Raw genomic sequence first — 17,332 nt, forward strand, 5'->3', positions numbered from 1 at the left:
ACCAGTGAGGTTATCTATAGGGTATTTATTAAGCACTCTTTAATCAGGGAGACAGGATACAGTAGAGAATAAAGTGGTGTCTCCATTCTGGCTCTGTCACCTTGCTAGCTGTATTACTTTGGACATGTTTATTTCTTTGAATCTGTTTGCTTGATATAGAATGGGAATAATGGTACACCTTGGTGTTAAATGGTTAAGTGATAATAGGTAAAAGGTCAAACGTTTGTTATCAGTTTTGTTAAGTCACATTTGACTTCTGTAGCATATAAAAGTGAGGCGGGAGATATCAAATGTTTCATTCAGGAAAAATATCCAGGATGAACCAAGGGAGGGGTTATTGGGTAAAGGGTTAAGCACATTCTGGTTGAAATAACATTTATTAAAATGTTACGTAACACTCAGGTTTCCCTGGTGGCTCAGTAGGTAAAGAACCAGCCTGCAATGCAGGAGACCTGAGTTCAACCCCAGGGTGGAGAAGATCCCCTGGAAGAGGGCATGACAACCCACTCCAGTAGTCTTTCCTGGAGAATCCCATCGACAGAGGAGTCTGGTGGGTCTGACACGACTTAGCGACTAACCCACCACCATGTAACCCTCATGCCCTAGTATTTATCGTTAACACTTGGGGCAGAATCTAGACCCCCAGTCCTGCAAGCAGTGGCTTCAGAACACCTTCCTAACTTACAGCCCAAGCCCACGGCCCTTAGGACATCAGATACATCAGCCAACCATTACTTTGGGTAAATGCCGTTCCAAGGCTGGGGAAAAGGTAGGGGGTAGGTTCCGTGAGACCTATTCACTATCTACACCTGGGGCTGGCCATTCCCTAACTCCAGCGCCAGCGCCCCCAGGTCACCTTGACTACCGGGCCAAGGACCCCGTGGGAAATCGAAGTCCCGCCAGCTTGGGTCCTCCTGCGCCCAGAGGAGGGATGCCCAGAGAGAAGACCTGAATGGCAAGAATCTAAATGAAGAGAGAGGCGCGGAAAAGAACTGGACACGCGGAAAAAAGATAACAATGGGAAGGATTATAGTTTCCTTGATGCATTTTGTTACTGGTAGTAGCAAAAGGGTAAGAAGTGGCTTAAAAATTTTTTTTTCACGCAGGCATTTTCTAAAGGCAACCCTAGAACGAGCAGAACTACACAACCGTAGAAGGCCCGTCTTCCGGTTCTTTGCGCCTGCGCGCTCGCATCAGCGAAGGCGGGAGGCCGGGTGGAGGGAAAACCGGGAACCGGAAGTGAAGGCAGATTCCCTTCTTCGTCGCTGTTGCCGCCGCCATACGTCTTTGCCTTGCTCAGGTAAGCTTTGGGCCTTCGGCACCATCCGCCTCCATCTGCGTTTCTCTGCGGCCATCCTGTCGCACGAGCTCCTGATAGCCCTTGCACAGGCCATGATCTGGTTGTTGGAGTCTGATTGGGTCGTTAGTTCCATCGCTTGCATCTTTTTCGAGATGAAGAAACTTTGGGGGGGAGGTAGGGAAGCTAGGGGGGCCCAATCCAAGATGGTGGCCCCGGCGCCATTGTGTTTTCTTTGCTTCTCGCTCCTTCGGTGGCCCCCCTCGATTACTCGAGGCCCCAGTGACATTGAGAGGCGGCGCCAGGCGTCCTCTGGTCCTGGGTATTTGCGGAGGGCGGGGTCTTCTCACTTTCCCGCTTATTTCTGGGTCCTCGGTCCGCGGCGGGAATAGGAAGAGGAGCCGGCTTCTAGGCCTACCTGGACGTTTCTCGGCCCGGTTTGCCCACCGTTATTTGGAGCATTTCCTAAATGTTTACGAGTGGTGTCATTGTGTGTTTTTCGGAAACGAGCCATACCTAAGGAGTGATGGAGGAGTGGGTTTTTTTCTTCTGGCCGAGACATTCTTTAGCCCCCACCCTCCTCCGCCACCACCGCCGAAGGATTTTTTACGCGCGAGTGTGAGGTGTCTGAGGAGTGGGAGACTGGAGTGTTGGGAGAGGTGGATGGCAGCCATATGATGTTTCCATTTTGAAAAGTGAGCGCTTTGCTCAATGACGACCGTAAATCTATCACCCTTGACTGATGGCTGCTGTCCACACCTTGAGATTATCGGGAAAGCACAAGGTCTTTCGTTGAGGATTTTTCATTTTGTCACTTAACATTCTCCAGTCTTGTAAATTGTTAGTAGCAGTCTGTTTTTTATGTGTCTTTAATTTTTATCCTTACTGCTGTCCTGGAGCAGGAATTGAGAAGCTGGCCTGGCCTTCCTAGCTTTCCGGTTTCTGCTTCTCCGATCCTATCTTTTTGGGAACCTATGTCCTAATCGTCACTCCTGGGAAACACACTTTTCCCATTCCGTGTGTTATGTTTACCTTTTGTTTCTTTGTCTTGTGTTTTTTTGTTACTTTTTTTCCCCCTTTGTTACTTTTGTTTCCAGGTACATGTGTCGGTTTGGGGAAAGGAAGAGTGTGGGGATGGACGGGATAGATGGTGAAGGCTCTACTCATGACTGATGTCTTCTCCCTGTTTTTCCCCCCTCCCAGCTCTTCTGTCAGAAACTAGTGTGTTTCTTTTCCTCTTCTGTTCCTCAAGCCCCCACTCTCCTCCTCTTGTCTTCCTTTATTCTGCGCTAACCCATCCGGAGACCCTTCCCCTTTTCCTGCCGGCCCAGTTATGGCGGAGAACGATGTGGACAATGAGCTCTTGGATTATGAAGATGATGAGGTGGAGACGGCAGCTGGGGGAGATGGGGCTGAGGCCCCTGCCAAGAAGGATGTCAAGGGCTCCTATGTCTCCATCCACAGCTCTGGCTTTCGTGACTTCCTGCTCAAGCCAGAGTTGCTCCGGGCCATTGTTGACTGTGGCTTTGAGCATCCATCAGAAGGTAAATTTCCTGTTGGGCATGGAGTACTCATTGGTGCTTTAAGGATACAAGAAAACAGATAATAGCCATGGTCCCTTACAGTTTTATATATAGGATAGATCAGGAAATAAGTACCAGAACCTATTTCAGCAGTAGAAGATGTTTATATAGGTTTGTCTTTGTTCATGATAGTATGTAAGTGCTAGTGACTTCAAAGCAACTTAGAGTGGCTTTTCTCCTTGTCTCCTTGTTTTAAATTTTGTCTTTTAATTTAAAATTTCCAAAGAGGAGCTGGTTGGACCCTTGGATCAAATCACCTCTGGTCTCTGTAAACCTTTATGGCTGGTCTAAAGATAGCTGTCTTTTGGGTCAAGTACTAAGTTCTTCCCTGGTGGCTCAGACGGTAAAGCGTCTGCCTGCAATTTGGGAGACTGGGTTCAATCCCTGAGTCGGGAAAATCCCCTGGAGAAGGAAGTAGCGACCCACTCCAGTACTCTTGCCTGGAAGATCCCATGAACGGAGGAGCCTGGCAGTCTATAGTCCACGGGGTCACAGTCGGAGAGATGACTGAGCAACTTCACTTTCACCGGGTTCTTCATTTTGCCCAAGGTTGCAGAGTTATGTCACCCAAAGCATGACAATCTAAGTAGGAGAAGTAGCCTGTGACAGGCCCTCAAAAGTCATGGATTGTTACAGATTAAGGAGCATTGGGACAGAGGAGCACCTAAGATGACCGATTGGTAGATGCCCAGAGGGTTGATGGCAGGACTTTGGGCCCTGGAGTTAGAAGAGGCTGATACTAGAAGAAACTGGGACGGTCTTGATTTGGGAATCACTTTGAGGGACTTCCCTGGTGGCTCAGACGGTAAAGCGTCTGCCTACAGTGCGTGAGACCTGGGTTTGATCCCTGGGTCAGGAAGATCCTCTGGAAAAGGAAATGGCAACCCACTCCAGTATTCTTGCCGGGGAAAGCCCATGGACAGAGGAGTGTGGTAGGCTGCAGTCCATGGGGTCACAAAGAGTTGGACACGACTGAGCGACTTCACTTTCACTTTGATTGAGAGAGCAGAGAGAGGGTATAGAAATTGACAAGAATTACTTAAGAATTGAGTGGTGAGAAATGGGTTTGGCCTGGTGCAAAAATGTGGTGGAGTTCTCTGGAGATTGGAGTCTAATTTACCTTTTCTTCCCTATTTCTAGTCCAGCATGAGTGCATCCCTCAAGCCATCCTGGGAATGGACGTCCTATGCCAGGCCAAGTCAGGCATGGGAAAGACAGCAGTGTTTGTGCTGGCTACCCTACAACAATTGGAGCCAGTTACTGGACAGGTACACTTTGGGAGAGTGCTGGGCAAGGCCTCTTGGCCAGTAGTGTTCAGGAGGGGTGTTGTCTCAGCTACATGATGCTTTCAGAGCTGTGAGTTCTTGCTGCTAAAATGACCTTTATCACTCTTGACTGAGAGCTCTGGGGAATATTCTGTAGTAATCATGGGGTTAATGATTTAGACCCAGAATTGTAGCCGCTTGTGATCTGCTGGGTATGCTTTTGTGGCGTCCCTAGTGAAGGGATATACTGTCTGTGTCTCCAACTACTGCCCGCCTCCCCCCCCCCCCCAGGTGTCTGTACTGGTGATGTGTCACACTCGGGAGTTGGCTTTTCAGATCAGCAAGGAGTATGAGCGCTTCTCCAAATACATGCCCAGCGTCAAGGTAAGCCAGGGTAAGAGGCTTGGGGGAATGAGGGTGTGGAGAGTTGGAGGCCTTGGGAACTTGCTAGATCAGTAGTCTTCACGTCCCACAGGTATTAAATACCTGTACACAAATAAACTTGTAGGACATAGTAAGTTCCTGCAACTTAGGTGTCTAAGAGATTTATGTTCTGATATGAATTATACTTGTTAGAGGTGCCTCCTATATTGTATTGATGTGTGTATACATTGTATCAGCATGTATATACACTGTGTCAATATGGGTGTGCATTGTGTAGCTGTGATATTCAAGGTGTGGTTCCCAGACCTCTGTGGTTTCAGTGTCACTTGGGAGTGGTTGGAAATGTAGATAGATAACATGGGTTCCACCCAGACCTATCCAGTATGAACATGCATTCTAACAAGATTCTCAGGTAATTGGAGTTTGAGAAGCATATGTATATGCTTGATGTATATAATTTTTTATTCTCCTTGGGTGAAAAAGTACAGTTTTGTTCAGATTAAAAATTTCCCCCTTAATTATTATATTTAGAACTAGGAATATTTGAGTAGTAGCCGTAAACTAAAAGTAATTTGTTTAAAATAGTAGTAGTAGTACTTGCGCTTGGTAAAATGTGTAGTTAATCCAAAAGATCTTATGATGAATTTGTGTTCTCCTGTCTAATCATACTTCACACAGAGTATCACTTGTTAACTTTTTTTTTTTACTTCTAATGTTCTGTGAAACCAAGTATTAGGCACTATTTTCTCAATTTGTCTACTTAAAAGCCATTTTAACTTTTCATGTAAGACTGTTTAGCTTGTTTACATGGTTCTTTTTCCCAGAACTTGGGAAAACTGTTTAATTTTCTAAATATAGTCAAAGCTCTGTGTGTGTGTGTGTAAAGTATATCTGTGTTCATACAGTGTCGGTTTCGTTAGCATTTACTTTCTGTCTTTTTAGCAAGTGGAGTTTCCATAACTTTCCATTGTTAAGACTATGAAAACATTTGTTGTTGAGCTCAATAGAGAGCTAGGATGTAGTTTCACCTCAGTAGGTTTAATTCATCACCTGTGGACTCAAAAGAGTGTTCTTGGTGTCAAGATCAGATATAAATTTGATTAGTCTATTTGTCCTTTTGTTCAATATTATGCTTCAGTGATTTGATAAAGAGATTGGGCTAGTTCTGCAAAATGTCCTACCTCTGGATTTGTCTGGTTACTCTCCTGTTGTGGTGTTTTAACTTGTTTTTCGCTCCCAGTGTTTCCTGTAAACTGAATTTTTTTTTTTTTTTTGGTGCTGTGGCACCTAGTGTGTGGGATCTGAGTTCCCCCACTAGGGATCAAACCCATGCCCCTTGCATTGAAAGTGCAATAACCACTAGACTGCCAGGGAAGTCCCTAAACTGAAAGTTATGTTTGAAAGCTTAACTGATTCAATTTAAAGATTTTGGGCAAGAATTCTTCATAGATGATGCTGTGTATCTCCTGTTTTGTTGCAGACCACTTATCCCACAATTAATGGTTTTAGATTTACCCTAGACTTAAGGTTGTGATAGTCTGATCCCTTGATTGGTCTCCCCCTTTGAAACTAAAAAAGCAGTTTCTGATGCTGTATTAAAAGGCTCAACAGCCATTTCCTGAATGGTTTTAAGGTGGAGTAATATGTCTAGCCTAAACAGGGTCTATTCAAAGGAATTTAAAAATCTAGGGTCAGTTAGGAACACTTGATACCTGTGAGCTTTTTTTTGGTACTTGACACTTAATTTCTTGCCATCCTCATTTTTACAGTGAAGTCTGGCTTTGGAGCTGGAGAAGGAAAATTGTTAGATTAAGTCAGAAGAACTAAATGCTAGTCCTCAGAGCCATGATCAGCCATGTAATTTAGGACAGGTCACTTTTGTTTCTTAGCTTCAATGTTTGGGGGTTACGATACTTTTAGATTAGGTGATCTCATGTTCCGTTTAGCTCTGAAATGTTCTGAGAATTGGTTTAGAGCAAATTGAAAGGATGGGAACCTTGGGAAGGTTGACCCTTTCCTTCCTTGTGAAATATTGTTCTTTTCTGGGTTGGCAGGTTGCAGTGTTTTTTGGTGGTCTGTCTATCAAGAAGGATGAAGAGGTGCTGAAGAAGAACTGCCCGCATATCGTCGTGGGGACCCCTGGCCGCATCCTAGCCCTGGCTCGAAATAAGAGCCTCAACCTCAAACACATTAAACACTTTATCTTGGATGAATGCGATAAGATGCTTGAACAGCTCGGTGAGTTGTCCCAGTCGGGCTGGGCTGGTCTAGTGATCTGGGAAGTTGCCTTTTGGAGCCAAATGATGGTTATTTGATACTGGAGCACTTTAGTGCCAGGACGACTCTTAACCTATCACCCATGACTGATGGCTCTGGCTTCCCTGGTCAGTCTCTGTTAGGCTTGTTAAGCTTCCTTGGTGATCAAGGAGAAGGGGATCATGTTCTTCCTTTTTGTGGTAGATGTTTATCTTTGAGAGGAGGGACTTAGCTAATCTTGGATGTTAGTCACACCACCATTGTGTCCTCTAAATCTCTATAGTGGGTGTCAAAGGGAAGACAATGGAGCTGGAAAAGGAGACAGTCTACTTGTTTGGCATCCTCAACTCAGGATGTATCATCAGATTATAGCTGAATAAATGTTTCGACTTAAGTTCTGGAATGAATGTGGAGAGTGTGTGTGGGAGTCTGTGTGGTGTGGTGTTCCAGTGTGCTAAGTGCTGTGAAGAAAGGAAGATGTTTTATGAGAACTCAAATTTGGTGAATGAGACTAAGGATGGGCATATACCCAGGGATAAGTCATTCCAAATGATCTTTGGCTATTCTAGATGGCGAGCTATAAAGTGGGCTCCAAGTAGAGATGTCATATTTGCCTGACTGGATAGGACAGTGTGATCCAGAGGAAGCATGGAATGGACTCTGACAGCTGGAATATAATAGGTGCGCGATATTGGTAGACAGTTGGAGCTTGGGGAGAGAGGAGTAGGGAGAAGGGCTTTGTAAGGACTTAATCTTTGTGAGTCTCTGCAGTGGGCTTTATCCCCATTTTCCAGTTGTGGGCTTTGGGATTTCATCTAATTTCTTTCGTGGTTAAAATACACGGCTGGAACCTGGTCCATAGGCACTGTTGTTCCCACTGTATTGCAGCCCTGGACGTGATTACATGGCGGTTGGAGATAATAGAGTAGAGAGAGACCCGAGGCAAATCTTAACCCTGACCCGCAACTCTCGGCTCACCCATTTCCAGCAGTCCTTACCTCATTGATAAGCCTGTCTCTGATCTTCATTTATGATAATATGTCTCTTTTCTACCATAATTTTTTTTTCTTCTTCCTGTAGACATGCGTCGGGATGTCCAGGAAATTTTTCGCATGACCCCCCATGAGAAGCAGGTCATGATGTTCAGTGCTACCTTGAGCAAAGAGATTCGTCCAGTCTGCCGCAAGTTCATGCAAGACGTAAATACCCTTCTACCTTCTCTCCCTCCACTCCCCGCCCGCTGCCTTCTCCCCCTCCGCGCCCTCTTCCTCCAGACTCCCTTGTCCTTCAAGCGCCAAGAAGGGGGCACGCGCCCATTTGAAAGTGATGACTCCTTGAAGAGACACACAGAGGCAGAGACAGTTAGTGTTAGGGTCTGCGCGGCGCCAGGGAAACTCCGGAAGACTTGGTCGGGTTAACGTGAGAGCGGGTAGTGTTCGACTTTTTTTTTTCATCAAAGCATTTTTGAACCTCTTCTCCCTTTTGGGGGAGGGCAGGATTTTCTGCCCTACCACCCACCCATCGTCTTCTACATACCCCCTACAGCCACGCACCCTCCAGGTGGCGTCAAGCATACAGCCGGAGCCTTCTGCTCCCCAAAGTCATAACCTCCCGGTGGCAGGAGAGCAAGAGAGGGACAGACAGATGGCAGGGCATGTCCAAAAGAAGAGCAAACAGCACACACGAATCCGCTCCCTCCCCACCTCCAGGGGTGGGGGCCTTTGGCACCTCAATCCCCGAGTCCATGCTCCTTCCTACCCGTACCTCCTCGCACCCGTCGGAACCTCGGTTGATGTGAACCAGCAGCAGAGAAGCACCGTGGCGCGGCGGGGGAATGCGGACGCACCCGGCGGTGGATGGCGGCAGCGGAGGCCGCGGGGAACCTGACCAGGAAGCTGAGGACCAAACCAGCCTCTTTTTCTGTTCCCGGTTTTTTTCCTGAACCCAAGGCGTGCCGTGCTCCCTGTTTCTTTCCGTTTGTGTTGGTGGGGAGGGGTGTTCTGAGTAGGGTGGTAGATTTTTATTTTTTCTTCTTTTTAACTTTTTTAATACTCAGAGGGATATGGAAAAAGTAAAGTGAAGCGCTCCACTTGGGTGTAACCAGGTGGTGGTAGGGTCTGGGCTAGGCGGGCCCTTGTGTAAGCAGTGGAGTGTGTTCTTTCCCTCCCTCCCTGCTGTGCTCCTTCCCATGGACCATAACTCTTACCTTTAGCTGTATTTGGGGTTCAAGTTAGATTGGAAGGAAGCCATGGAACTTCTCTTTGGAAATCCTTCCTTTGCTAGTCTGCATTCTGAAGTTCAGCTTCTGGTTTTCACTTATGACACACTTACCCTTTCCCCAAATCTTGTACCCTGGGGTTTTACGTTAACCATGGCTTCCTGGTGGCTCAGATGGTAAAGAATCCACCTGCAATGCGGGAGACCTGGGTTGGGAAGATCCCCTGAAGAAGGGAAAAGTTATCCACTCCAGTATTCTTGCCTGGAGAATCCTCATGGACAGAGGAGCTTAGTGGACTTCAGTCCATGGTGTCACAAAGAGTCGGACACGACTGAGTGACTAAACACAGCACACAAGGGAAATTGGGCTTTAGAGTTGACTCTTGTGTCAATTACCACTTTTTTTTTTTTTTTTGGTGAATGCTATCTACCTTCCCTTCAAGGGTTGTGTGTGTTTGTTTTGTTTTTAAAGATGACTGAGTAACTCTGCTGCTCTGAATTTGCTTCTTACCACCACTCATTGTACCTTCCTCGTAACACTATAGATGGTTTGATTTTTCGTTCAGAGACCAATCTCTCTCAAACTGTTTCCTTGTGGTCCGAGAGCAAGTTGCTACTCAATCTTTGCCTCTTTTCATGGCATTTTGACCTTAAGTCCATTGAAGTATTCTGATCTTCCACCTTCCTAATGGAGATATGGGAAGACATCTACCTACCTTATGGAGATATGATTCTCCTAGTTGAGAGAATATGCAAATGGAGCTCTGCCCTGTATTAAACCAGCTCTAATGGAGTTATTCTGACCTCGAGTCACTGTTGCCATGATTTCCCAGGTGTTTGCTTCATGTTCTCGCTTTGAGAACCACTTCCCTTTGTTTTCTTTCCTCCACCACCTCCGTTTGAGGTAATGGCATCTTGCCATTTGGTGGTTGGACTCTGCCCTTTCCTCCCTGCAGAGTTCCTTTCCTATAACAGTTTTCAGTTGGGAAATCTTAAAACTCAACTGATAGGAAGGAAATCAGATCTAATGTCCAAAAGACCACATTAAAATGTGGGTATTTTTGGGGGTGGGGCTGGGTTTTCAATCTTCTCTCTTCTCCCCATCCCCCCATGGGGTGTATTGGAGATCAACTTCCTCCACCCCCCCAGGTTTAACCCCCCCACTCTGCCCTCCTCCCGTTCCCCACCCCTTCCCTCCCCCCTCCCCCCCAGCCAATGGAGATCTTCGTGGATGATGAGACGAAGCTGACGCTGCATGGATTGCAGCAGTACTACGTGAAACTGAAGGACAACGAGAAGAACCGGAAGCTCTTTGACCTTCTGGATGTCCTTGAATTCAACCAGGTTAGTTGTCCAGGGTCCAGTAGGGAGAATGAGTACATCTCCAACTGTTGGCAGAAACCTTTTTATTGAGGAAGCCACGTATGCCATGTGAAAGAGAATAGTGGAAAAAGTCTTTTAAATGAGAGACTTAGGGGCTGAGCGTGAGCGCAATGGGAACTGCTTTTCTGTTCCATGCCTGATACAGAAAGTAAACCTCAAATTATAAAATCTTGAGTCTTAAAGTTAATGAGAGTCCCACAATAATTAGACAGGTTCTTAAATTTGTGTTTTGCACTGCTCACCAGGGAGAAGTGTTTCATTAGTGTGATTTGTTTGCACTAAAAATCATTTTCTATAAGCTCTTACTATGTTTGATGTTTTGGTGAGTGGGAATAATGGTCATGTCTTTCCAGACTTACGTCAGGTTTTTACCGTTCTCATGTGGTGGCTTCATTCTTGTCTCCTAATGTATCTGGTAGTTTTGGTTACTGTTTTCCATATCCTCTGCAGCATGTTTGTCTGCTCAGGAAAAGTCAGAGCCAAGCGGGAAAGACTTAGTATTTAGAGCAGAAGAGGAACTATGTGATGGGGACTAAGGAGTTCTTTTAGAAGAGTGTAATTACTGAGAACTCCTGCTCGTAATTTTTCTCACACACACCCACATGGACGCACATCCCTCCAATCTCATACACACCACGCACGCACACAGGTGGTGATATTTGTGAAGTCTGTGCAGCGTTGCATTGCCCTGGCCCAGCTCCTGGTGGAGCAGAACTTCCCAGCCATTGCTATCCACCGTGGGATGCCCCAGGAGGAGAGGTGAGTCAGAGATGGGCAAGATGTTTTGTGTCCTTGTGAGCAAAAGGGACCATTGAGAGAAGAGAATCTCAACACTTTCTGCTTTCCTTTCTCATAAAGGCTTTCTCGGTATCAGCAATTTAAAGATTTTCAACGACGGATTCTTGTGGCTACCAACCTGTTTGGCCGAGGCATGGACATCGAGCGGGTGAACATTGCTTTTAACTACGACATGCCTGAGGATTCAGACACCTACCTGCATCGGGTAAGCCCCACACCTGGAGGATAGCCCAGTGTCCTCTCCCCATCCTTCAGTTTCTTTATCTTTTCATATCTCGCATTTCATCCCTCCTTTTGTGTGTCTTCCTGCTGTGGGGCCTGCTGGTCCTATCACATATCTCCTTCCAGGTGGCCAGAGCAGGTCGGTTTGGCACCAAGGGCTTGGCCATCACATTTGTGTCAGATGAGAATGATGCCAAGATCCTCAATGATGTGCAGGATCGCTTTGAAGTCAATATAAGTGAGCTGCCTGATGAGATAGACATCTCCTCCTACAGTGAGTAATGATCTCATGAAGCTGCTTCCCCCAGTCCTTTAGATTCTCTTCATTGCTTAGTGGGTTTTTTTCTTAAAGCCCCTGGTGCATGGTGGCCACTTGACAAGTTTGTCATCCATATTTCTGCTGCCCCCACCTTCATGCTCTGTTGGGATGTTTAGTTGACTTGTGTGGAGGTCTCTTCTCATCAAATTATTTCTCTTTGTCTATCCCCAGACCTATCTGACCCACATACCACACAGACATCTGGATGTGTTGGGAGAGGGCTGTTTGTGCCGACTTTGATTTTTAAAAAAAATTTTTCCCCACGATCTAGTCTAACTGCTGTATTTTCTTTTCAGTTGAACAGACGCGGTAGAGGACTCAGCCCCCATTCTGGAATGCGACAGTCCTCTTCAGGAGAGCGCACCAGGCGTGGGGGTGAAGGAGACACTACTGGCCCCGGCCCCCACCCCATGACTCCCTCTGCCATCACCACCACTCCTAAAACCCATTACCCTGATTTGTCGGAATTTTTTTTTTTTTTTTAACAAAACTAAAAAACTTATGCGTCTGTGGTGTCTATAAGCATTCCATCCCTTTATTGGATTTGGGGTGAGGTGGTTCTGGGGCATAATCCAGAGTAAATTCCTGTGGGGATGCTGTGCCCTGCTGTGGGCTGAGGTCAGCGGGAGGTGTTGAATTGGGATGTGAGTGAAAAGACTGCAGAGGCCATGACTTCTCATGACTATCCAATTTCTGGCCCTTTTGTGTCAGTTTCGTCTGTTTGCTTAGGGCCTGGGAGAGGCTGGGATGTTGCTGATCCAAGGGCTGGGGAGGGTGGCGTGCAGTTTTCAGGGCTGGAGGGTGAAGGGGCCACTGATGGAATGCCTAGGCGACTTCTCCCAGGCTCTGTGTCTCCGCATCTGTTCCTTCAGCTTCTGTGTCTTGAGCACCAGGGCCTGGGCTTCCCAGGCCCCCTCTTGCCCTTCCACCAGGGCCTGGTACAGCTCCAGCTGCTGCTCCAGCAGCTCCTCCGCCTGGGCCAGCTCAGCTGTGGGGCGGGGCTGGCACTCCTGGGAGGGCAGGGCATTAGGGAGAGGTCATCAGCCAGGGCTGTAGGCTGAGGCTCACTGGAAGTCAGGAATTCTACCTCTGCCCCATTAATTTGAGGTCATCTTACTGCAGAGTCAAAGCAGTTTCCTGTCTTGGGCATAGTCCTGGAGTGGGGTGTGGGGTGGTAGGTAGAGATCACAGCCCAGGTGCTGTAACTGGACTTGAAGGTGCGTTTGGGAAGGGGAGAACCGGCTGTCCCAACCCTCCTGAGAAATAATTAACTGATAGATGAGGGGAAGTTATTCTGTTCAAGGACTTTGTGAACTGCAAGGAGGGCAGGGTGCAGGTAGAGGGTGTCTTGTGGTCTCGAGTGGAGTGGGGGCAGGGAGGGTGCTTTAGGGAACTGAGGGTTGGGACTAGGCCACAAACATGGGGTGGGGGTGGGGGGCATGTGCTGTGCTGTGGTTAGTCGCTCAGTCATCTAGGACTCTGGCCCCATGAACTGCAGCCCTCCAGGCTCCTCTGTCTATGGGGATTATCCAGGCAAGAATAGTGGAGTGGGTTGCCATGCCCTCCTCCAGGAAATCTTCCCAACCCAGCCATGGAACCCAGGTCTCTGGCAGTGCAGGTGGATTCTTTTATCATCTGAGCCACCGGGTGTGCTCTCTGCTGACCTTTGGTGACACAGAAGGGATTCTCTGCTCCCCAGTACAAATTTGTCCTCATCCCCTCCACCTTCCTTGGTGCCACTTACCCTGGAAGGTGACATCTTCCCACTGCGTGTGGAGCTCGTCTCTGCTGTGCTGCTCCTGGGTTTCTGGGAGCAGCACCTCCAGGAGCCCTGGGGTGTGGGGGCCCAGGATGGCAGGAGGCGGCGGCAGCATTGGGAGAGCCAGGCCAGAGGGAGGACCATGGCGGGTGAGGCAGGGAGCTGTCTGAGCCACTCCACAGCCACCAGGAACTGGCTCCCTCCGGGCTGTGGCCTCGCTTCAATGCCTGGCCCTGCCCCTGCCCTGCTCTGTTGCACCCACCCGCCTCCCAACCTGGCCCCAGAGTCCAGGAACTCAGGTTCCCTAGTGTGAAGTTGTTCCTGCCAGGCAAAATTTGCTTTAGAACTCTGGTCCCCAGCCTACCATGTCTTGTGTCAGTAATTCTTAGCACTGTGTGTTTCTTACTCATTCCTCTCAGTTCTGCAAGGGAGAATGAATTACATGACTGGTTGGCAGATGAGGAAATGCTCAGAACTTCATTCAGTACTCACTCATTCAGCAAGTATGGGCTGGAACCTGCTCTGGGCCGGATGTGTTCAAGGCTCCACAGCCTGTTGGAAAAGCCTAGGTCTGCCAGACTTGAAAGCTCACACCCTTGACCTGGCTCAAGTATTGATTTTCCCTTTCCTCTTCTTGCCAGTGACCTTTCTCTTGTCCCTGTTGTACATTGTACATTGTTGGGGTTTGCCTCCTCTGTTAAGCCGGCACCATATACAGTTACCGGTTTCAAGCTTGGTTGAACTGGTGAGCCCTCCCATCAAATCCGCACTAGAACAAAAGCCTTGTCCCCTCACTGAGGCTTGTGTATACATACTGGACTTCTGCGGTGTGTTGTGAAATGTCCTGTTGTGGCTAGAGGGCACAGCCATACCCCTGGCTCACAGAGTGGATGGTTCCACCTTTGATCTAGGAAAAAGTAGGTCCTCAGAAAAACATGCCCCAGAAAGCAAGGTTGCTGGACAGTGGACAGCTGCAGTTTGCTATCTGGGACACCACTGAATTTGGAGGGAAGATGGCCTCTGCCATAGTGTGGGGGTCAGAGGAGCAGAGAGGGAGACCTTCCTGGAGGTCAGTGATTCTTGAACTTGGGCTGAAGCAACTTTAGATGAAGTCAGAGATCTCTGGGTTCCCCATTAGTTGGCAGGTTCCCATTTTTTAGTGGAAAAAGAATGGAGAGTCCCTGTTCAATTTTGGAGGAGACAAGCCTTCCCTTTTGTCTCAGTGATAGGGTTATATGTGGGGGCTCATTTTTGAACTGCAGTGTGTGCACAGCTGTAAGTCTTACTTGTTGAGACATAAGAGGCCCAAATAAGGGAAACTAGTACAAGGTTAAACAAGCCACAAGTAACATTGAAATGAAACTAAGCACATTTATAAATTAAAAGCAAGATTAGCAGCTATTAATTGAGAAACTTCTGTAAAACAGTCTAGATGAGGCACTAGTAACAAAGTATCCTACCTGAAGATTAGACTTTTCTATCATCTGAATTTCTGTTGCAGATTATGAACTCCAAAACGGACCAACATCCAGTGATTTGCAGTAGGCAGTCCTAAGCCCCGAATTATAGTAGAGTCTGGATTTGGCTTTGTCTGGGAGAGCTAAAAAAGAAAAGACTGGTATTTGGATCAGTTCAGATTGGGTGAGCTGTGGATCTCATAGTCACGGAAATGAAGGGATGAAAGTAGATAAACGTAAACCTAGAGTTATGTCACTGTGTATATTTATTCTTGTTATTCCTGAGGGGCTAATAGCCTCTTTCTTTATGTGGTGCCGTTTTATTTATGTCTCATAGTCGTAATCAAATGAGCGGTCTGGTTTGGCCTCTGTGGGAGGGGCCTGTCTTCAGCCAGGGACAAGCAGAGGATTATGGGCGGTGTCTGGCACAAGGTCGAGGGGCTGCCCTGCCGATGCCATCTTCACTACCTCATCCTGCCCAGTGGATGGGCAGGCCTGGGGGGGACTGACGTGAGTCACGTACCCTTCATGCGAAACTTGGGGAGATGGGTACTTACGTATGTTTAAGTTCACCCACTGCTTTAATCTGAGAAGCTTACCGAGAGGCACTTCTTGTTCCTGTCGCAGGTGACCTTCACGGTAACTTTTCAAGAGAACTTTCTCATTTCACTTTTTTTGGCATGGGAATGTCTGGTTGTCCCAGCACCATTTATGTATTCTATCCCTGGGTTCTCTGTCCTGTCCACTGACCTACTTGTTTTTTCTTTCACCAATACCACATTGTCTTGATTAGCATAGCTTTATAGGAAGTCTTGAACTCAGGTAGGGTTTTCAAGTGTCCACTGACTGTTCTATAGTTTGCTGGCTGTTCCAGCTCTCTGGCCTCTCCATACGCATTTTAGAATCAGTTTGTCAATACAGGCCTTCTTGGGAAGTGTTATGGCTTTGCAGACCGCTGCAATCAAGTGAAGACTGCAATAAAGTGAGTCACATGAATTTTTTGGTTTCTCAATTTAAATACACAAAAGTCATATTTATACAATGTGTGCGTGTGTGGGCTCAGTCACTAAGTTGTAACCCCATGGACTACACCCCACCAAGCTCCTCTGTCCATGGACTTTTCCAGGCAAGAATAGTGGAATGGGTTGCCATTTTGTTCTCCAAGGGATCTTGCCCACTCGGATTGAACCTGTGTCTCCTGCATTTCCTGTATTGACAGGCAGATTCTTTATCTCTGAGCCACTGGGGAAGCCCGTATATACCTTATACTGCAGTCTGTTAAGTGTGTCATAGCATTATGTCTAAAAAACAATGTGCATACCTTAATTAAAGAGCAAGGCTGTTGGAGAAATGGCGCTGATAGACTTGCTCAACACAGGGTTGTCACAAACCTTTAATTTGTAAAAAATGCCAGTATAATTTATTTTTTATTGAAGTATAGTTGAATTACAGTGTTATATTAATTACTGTACAGCAAAGTGACTGGCTATATATATGTATATTTTCATATTGTAGTTTATCATAAGATATTAAATATAGTTTCCTGTGCTATACAGTAGGACCTTGCTTATCCACTCTATATACACCAGTTTGCATCTGCTAATTTCAAACTCCTAACCCAACCCTCTTCCACCACTCTCACCTGATTCTGTTCCTAGGTTGATTTGTGTCATATTTTACATTCCACATATGGATAATATCATATGGTACCTTTCACCCAGCTTCCCTTAATGTTAATGTCAATCAAAACTGTGTTGAGACCAAGAAACTAAGAAGTTAAAATTGGTACAGTACCATTAGCTAAGCTATAGACTGTTTGGATTCCACCAGTTTTTCCACTAATGTCCTTTTTCCATTTCAGGATCCAATCCAGGGAACCTTAATGCATTCGGCTGTAATGCCTCCTTGGTCTCCTCTGATCTGTTGAGTTTCTTACTCTATCTGTTTTCATGAACATTTTGAAGAGTACCAGATAGAACGTTTGGAGAATATCAGTCAGGCTGGGTTTGTCTGATCTTTTCTCATGATTATAGTAATTGGGTTTATGGGTTTTAGGGAAGAGCACTGTAGATGTGAAAGGCCTTTCTTATCACATCGTATCAAGGGTACAAGATATCAACATGATCTTTATCTGCCAAGTTTCTCCACTCAGTAGTAGTTTTTCCCTTTCCATTCTCTATTTTTGGCTTCCCAGATGGCTCAGTGGTAAGGAGTCTGACCGCCAGCGCAGGAGACACAGGAGATGCAGGTTCAATCCCGAGGTTGGGAAGATCCCCTGGAGAAGGAAATGGCAACCCATTCCGGTATTCTTACCTGGGAAATCCTGTGGATAGAGGAGCCTGACGGGGCTACAGTCCAAAGGGTCACAAAGACCCTGACACACACGAGTGAC

At 46.8% G+C, this 17,332-nt stretch overlaps 2 protein-coding genes and 2 non-coding genes across 8 annotated transcripts; 3 read left to right on the plus strand and 1 right to left on the minus strand.

The window, feature by feature from the left end:
• Nucleotides 1-1,247: 1,247 nt before the first annotated feature.
• On the plus strand, nt 1,248-12,232 carry DDX39B (DExD-box helicase 39B). Of its 5 annotated transcripts, none has more exons than XM_027958858.3 (11): nt 1,248-2,081; nt 2,501-2,841; nt 4,021-4,148; nt 4,437-4,529; nt 6,584-6,767; nt 7,866-7,984; nt 10,215-10,346; nt 11,035-11,144; nt 11,244-11,388; nt 11,532-11,679; nt 12,021-12,232. In XM_027958858.3, exons 2-11 carry the CDS (start codon nt 2,631-2,633, stop codon nt 12,035-12,037), a joined length of 1,287 nt encoding a protein of 428 aa, XP_027814659.1. In that variant the 5' UTR covers nt 1,248-2,081; nt 2,501-2,630; the 3' UTR covers nt 12,038-12,232. The 5 variants fall into 5 exon arrangements, with proteins under 5 accessions (XP_027814659.1, XP_042093254.1, XP_004019014.1 ...); XM_042237320.2 differs by having other exon boundaries at nt 1,248-1,474; XM_004018965.5 differs by having other exon boundaries at nt 1,248-1,300.
• On the plus strand, nt 1,967-2,045 carry LOC114109761 (small nucleolar RNA SNORD83). Its single transcript, XR_003586340.1, has one exon. It is a non-coding gene; the product is annotated as a small nucleolar RNA SNORD83 (small nucleolar RNA).
• On the plus strand, nt 6,825-6,901 carry LOC114109762 (small nucleolar RNA SNORD83). The gene has a single exon (XR_003586341.1). It is a non-coding gene; the product is annotated as a small nucleolar RNA SNORD83 (small nucleolar RNA).
• Nucleotides 12,233-12,234: 2 nt separating the features above from the next.
• Nucleotides 12,235-13,651, minus strand: MCCD1 (mitochondrial coiled-coil domain 1). Its single transcript, XM_015102798.4, has 2 exons — nt 13,469-13,651; nt 12,235-12,734 (listed from the first exon to the last, which is right to left on the minus strand). The coding sequence occupies exons 1-2, from the start codon at nt 13,625-13,627 to the stop codon at nt 12,513-12,515; spliced, it is 381 nt and encodes a 126-aa protein (XP_014958284.2). The 5' UTR covers nt 13,628-13,651; the 3' UTR covers nt 12,235-12,512.
• Between the last annotated feature and the right edge of the window lie 3,681 nt (nt 13,652-17,332).

This window comes from Ovis aries, chromosome 20, assembly GCF_016772045.2.
Source record: "Ovis aries strain OAR_USU_Benz2616 breed Rambouillet chromosome 20, ARS-UI_Ramb_v3.0, whole genome shotgun sequence".
NCBI lineage: Eukaryota > Metazoa > Chordata > Mammalia > Artiodactyla > Bovidae > Ovis > Ovis aries.

Coding starts and splice junctions, on each gene's coding strand:
- MCCD1 (XM_015102798.4), bottom strand. CDS start 13,627: ATGGTCCTCCCTCTGGCCTGGCTCTCCCAATGCTGCCGCCGCCTCCTG. Junction 12,735..13,468: donor GGAAGATGTCACCTTCCAGG/GTAAGTGGCACC, acceptor CTGCCCTCCCAG/GAGTGCCAGCCCCGCCCCAC.
- DDX39B (XM_027958858.3), top strand. CDS start 2,631: ATGGCGGAGAACGATGTGGACAATGAGCTCTTGGATTATGAAGATGAT. Junction 4,149..4,436: donor TGGAGCCAGTTACTGGACAG/GTACACTTTGGG, acceptor CCCCCCCCCCAG/GTGTCTGTACTGGTGATGTG. Junction 11,389..11,531: donor CAGACACCTACCTGCATCGG/GTAAGCCCCACA, acceptor ATCTCCTTCCAG/GTGGCCAGAGCAGGTCGGTT.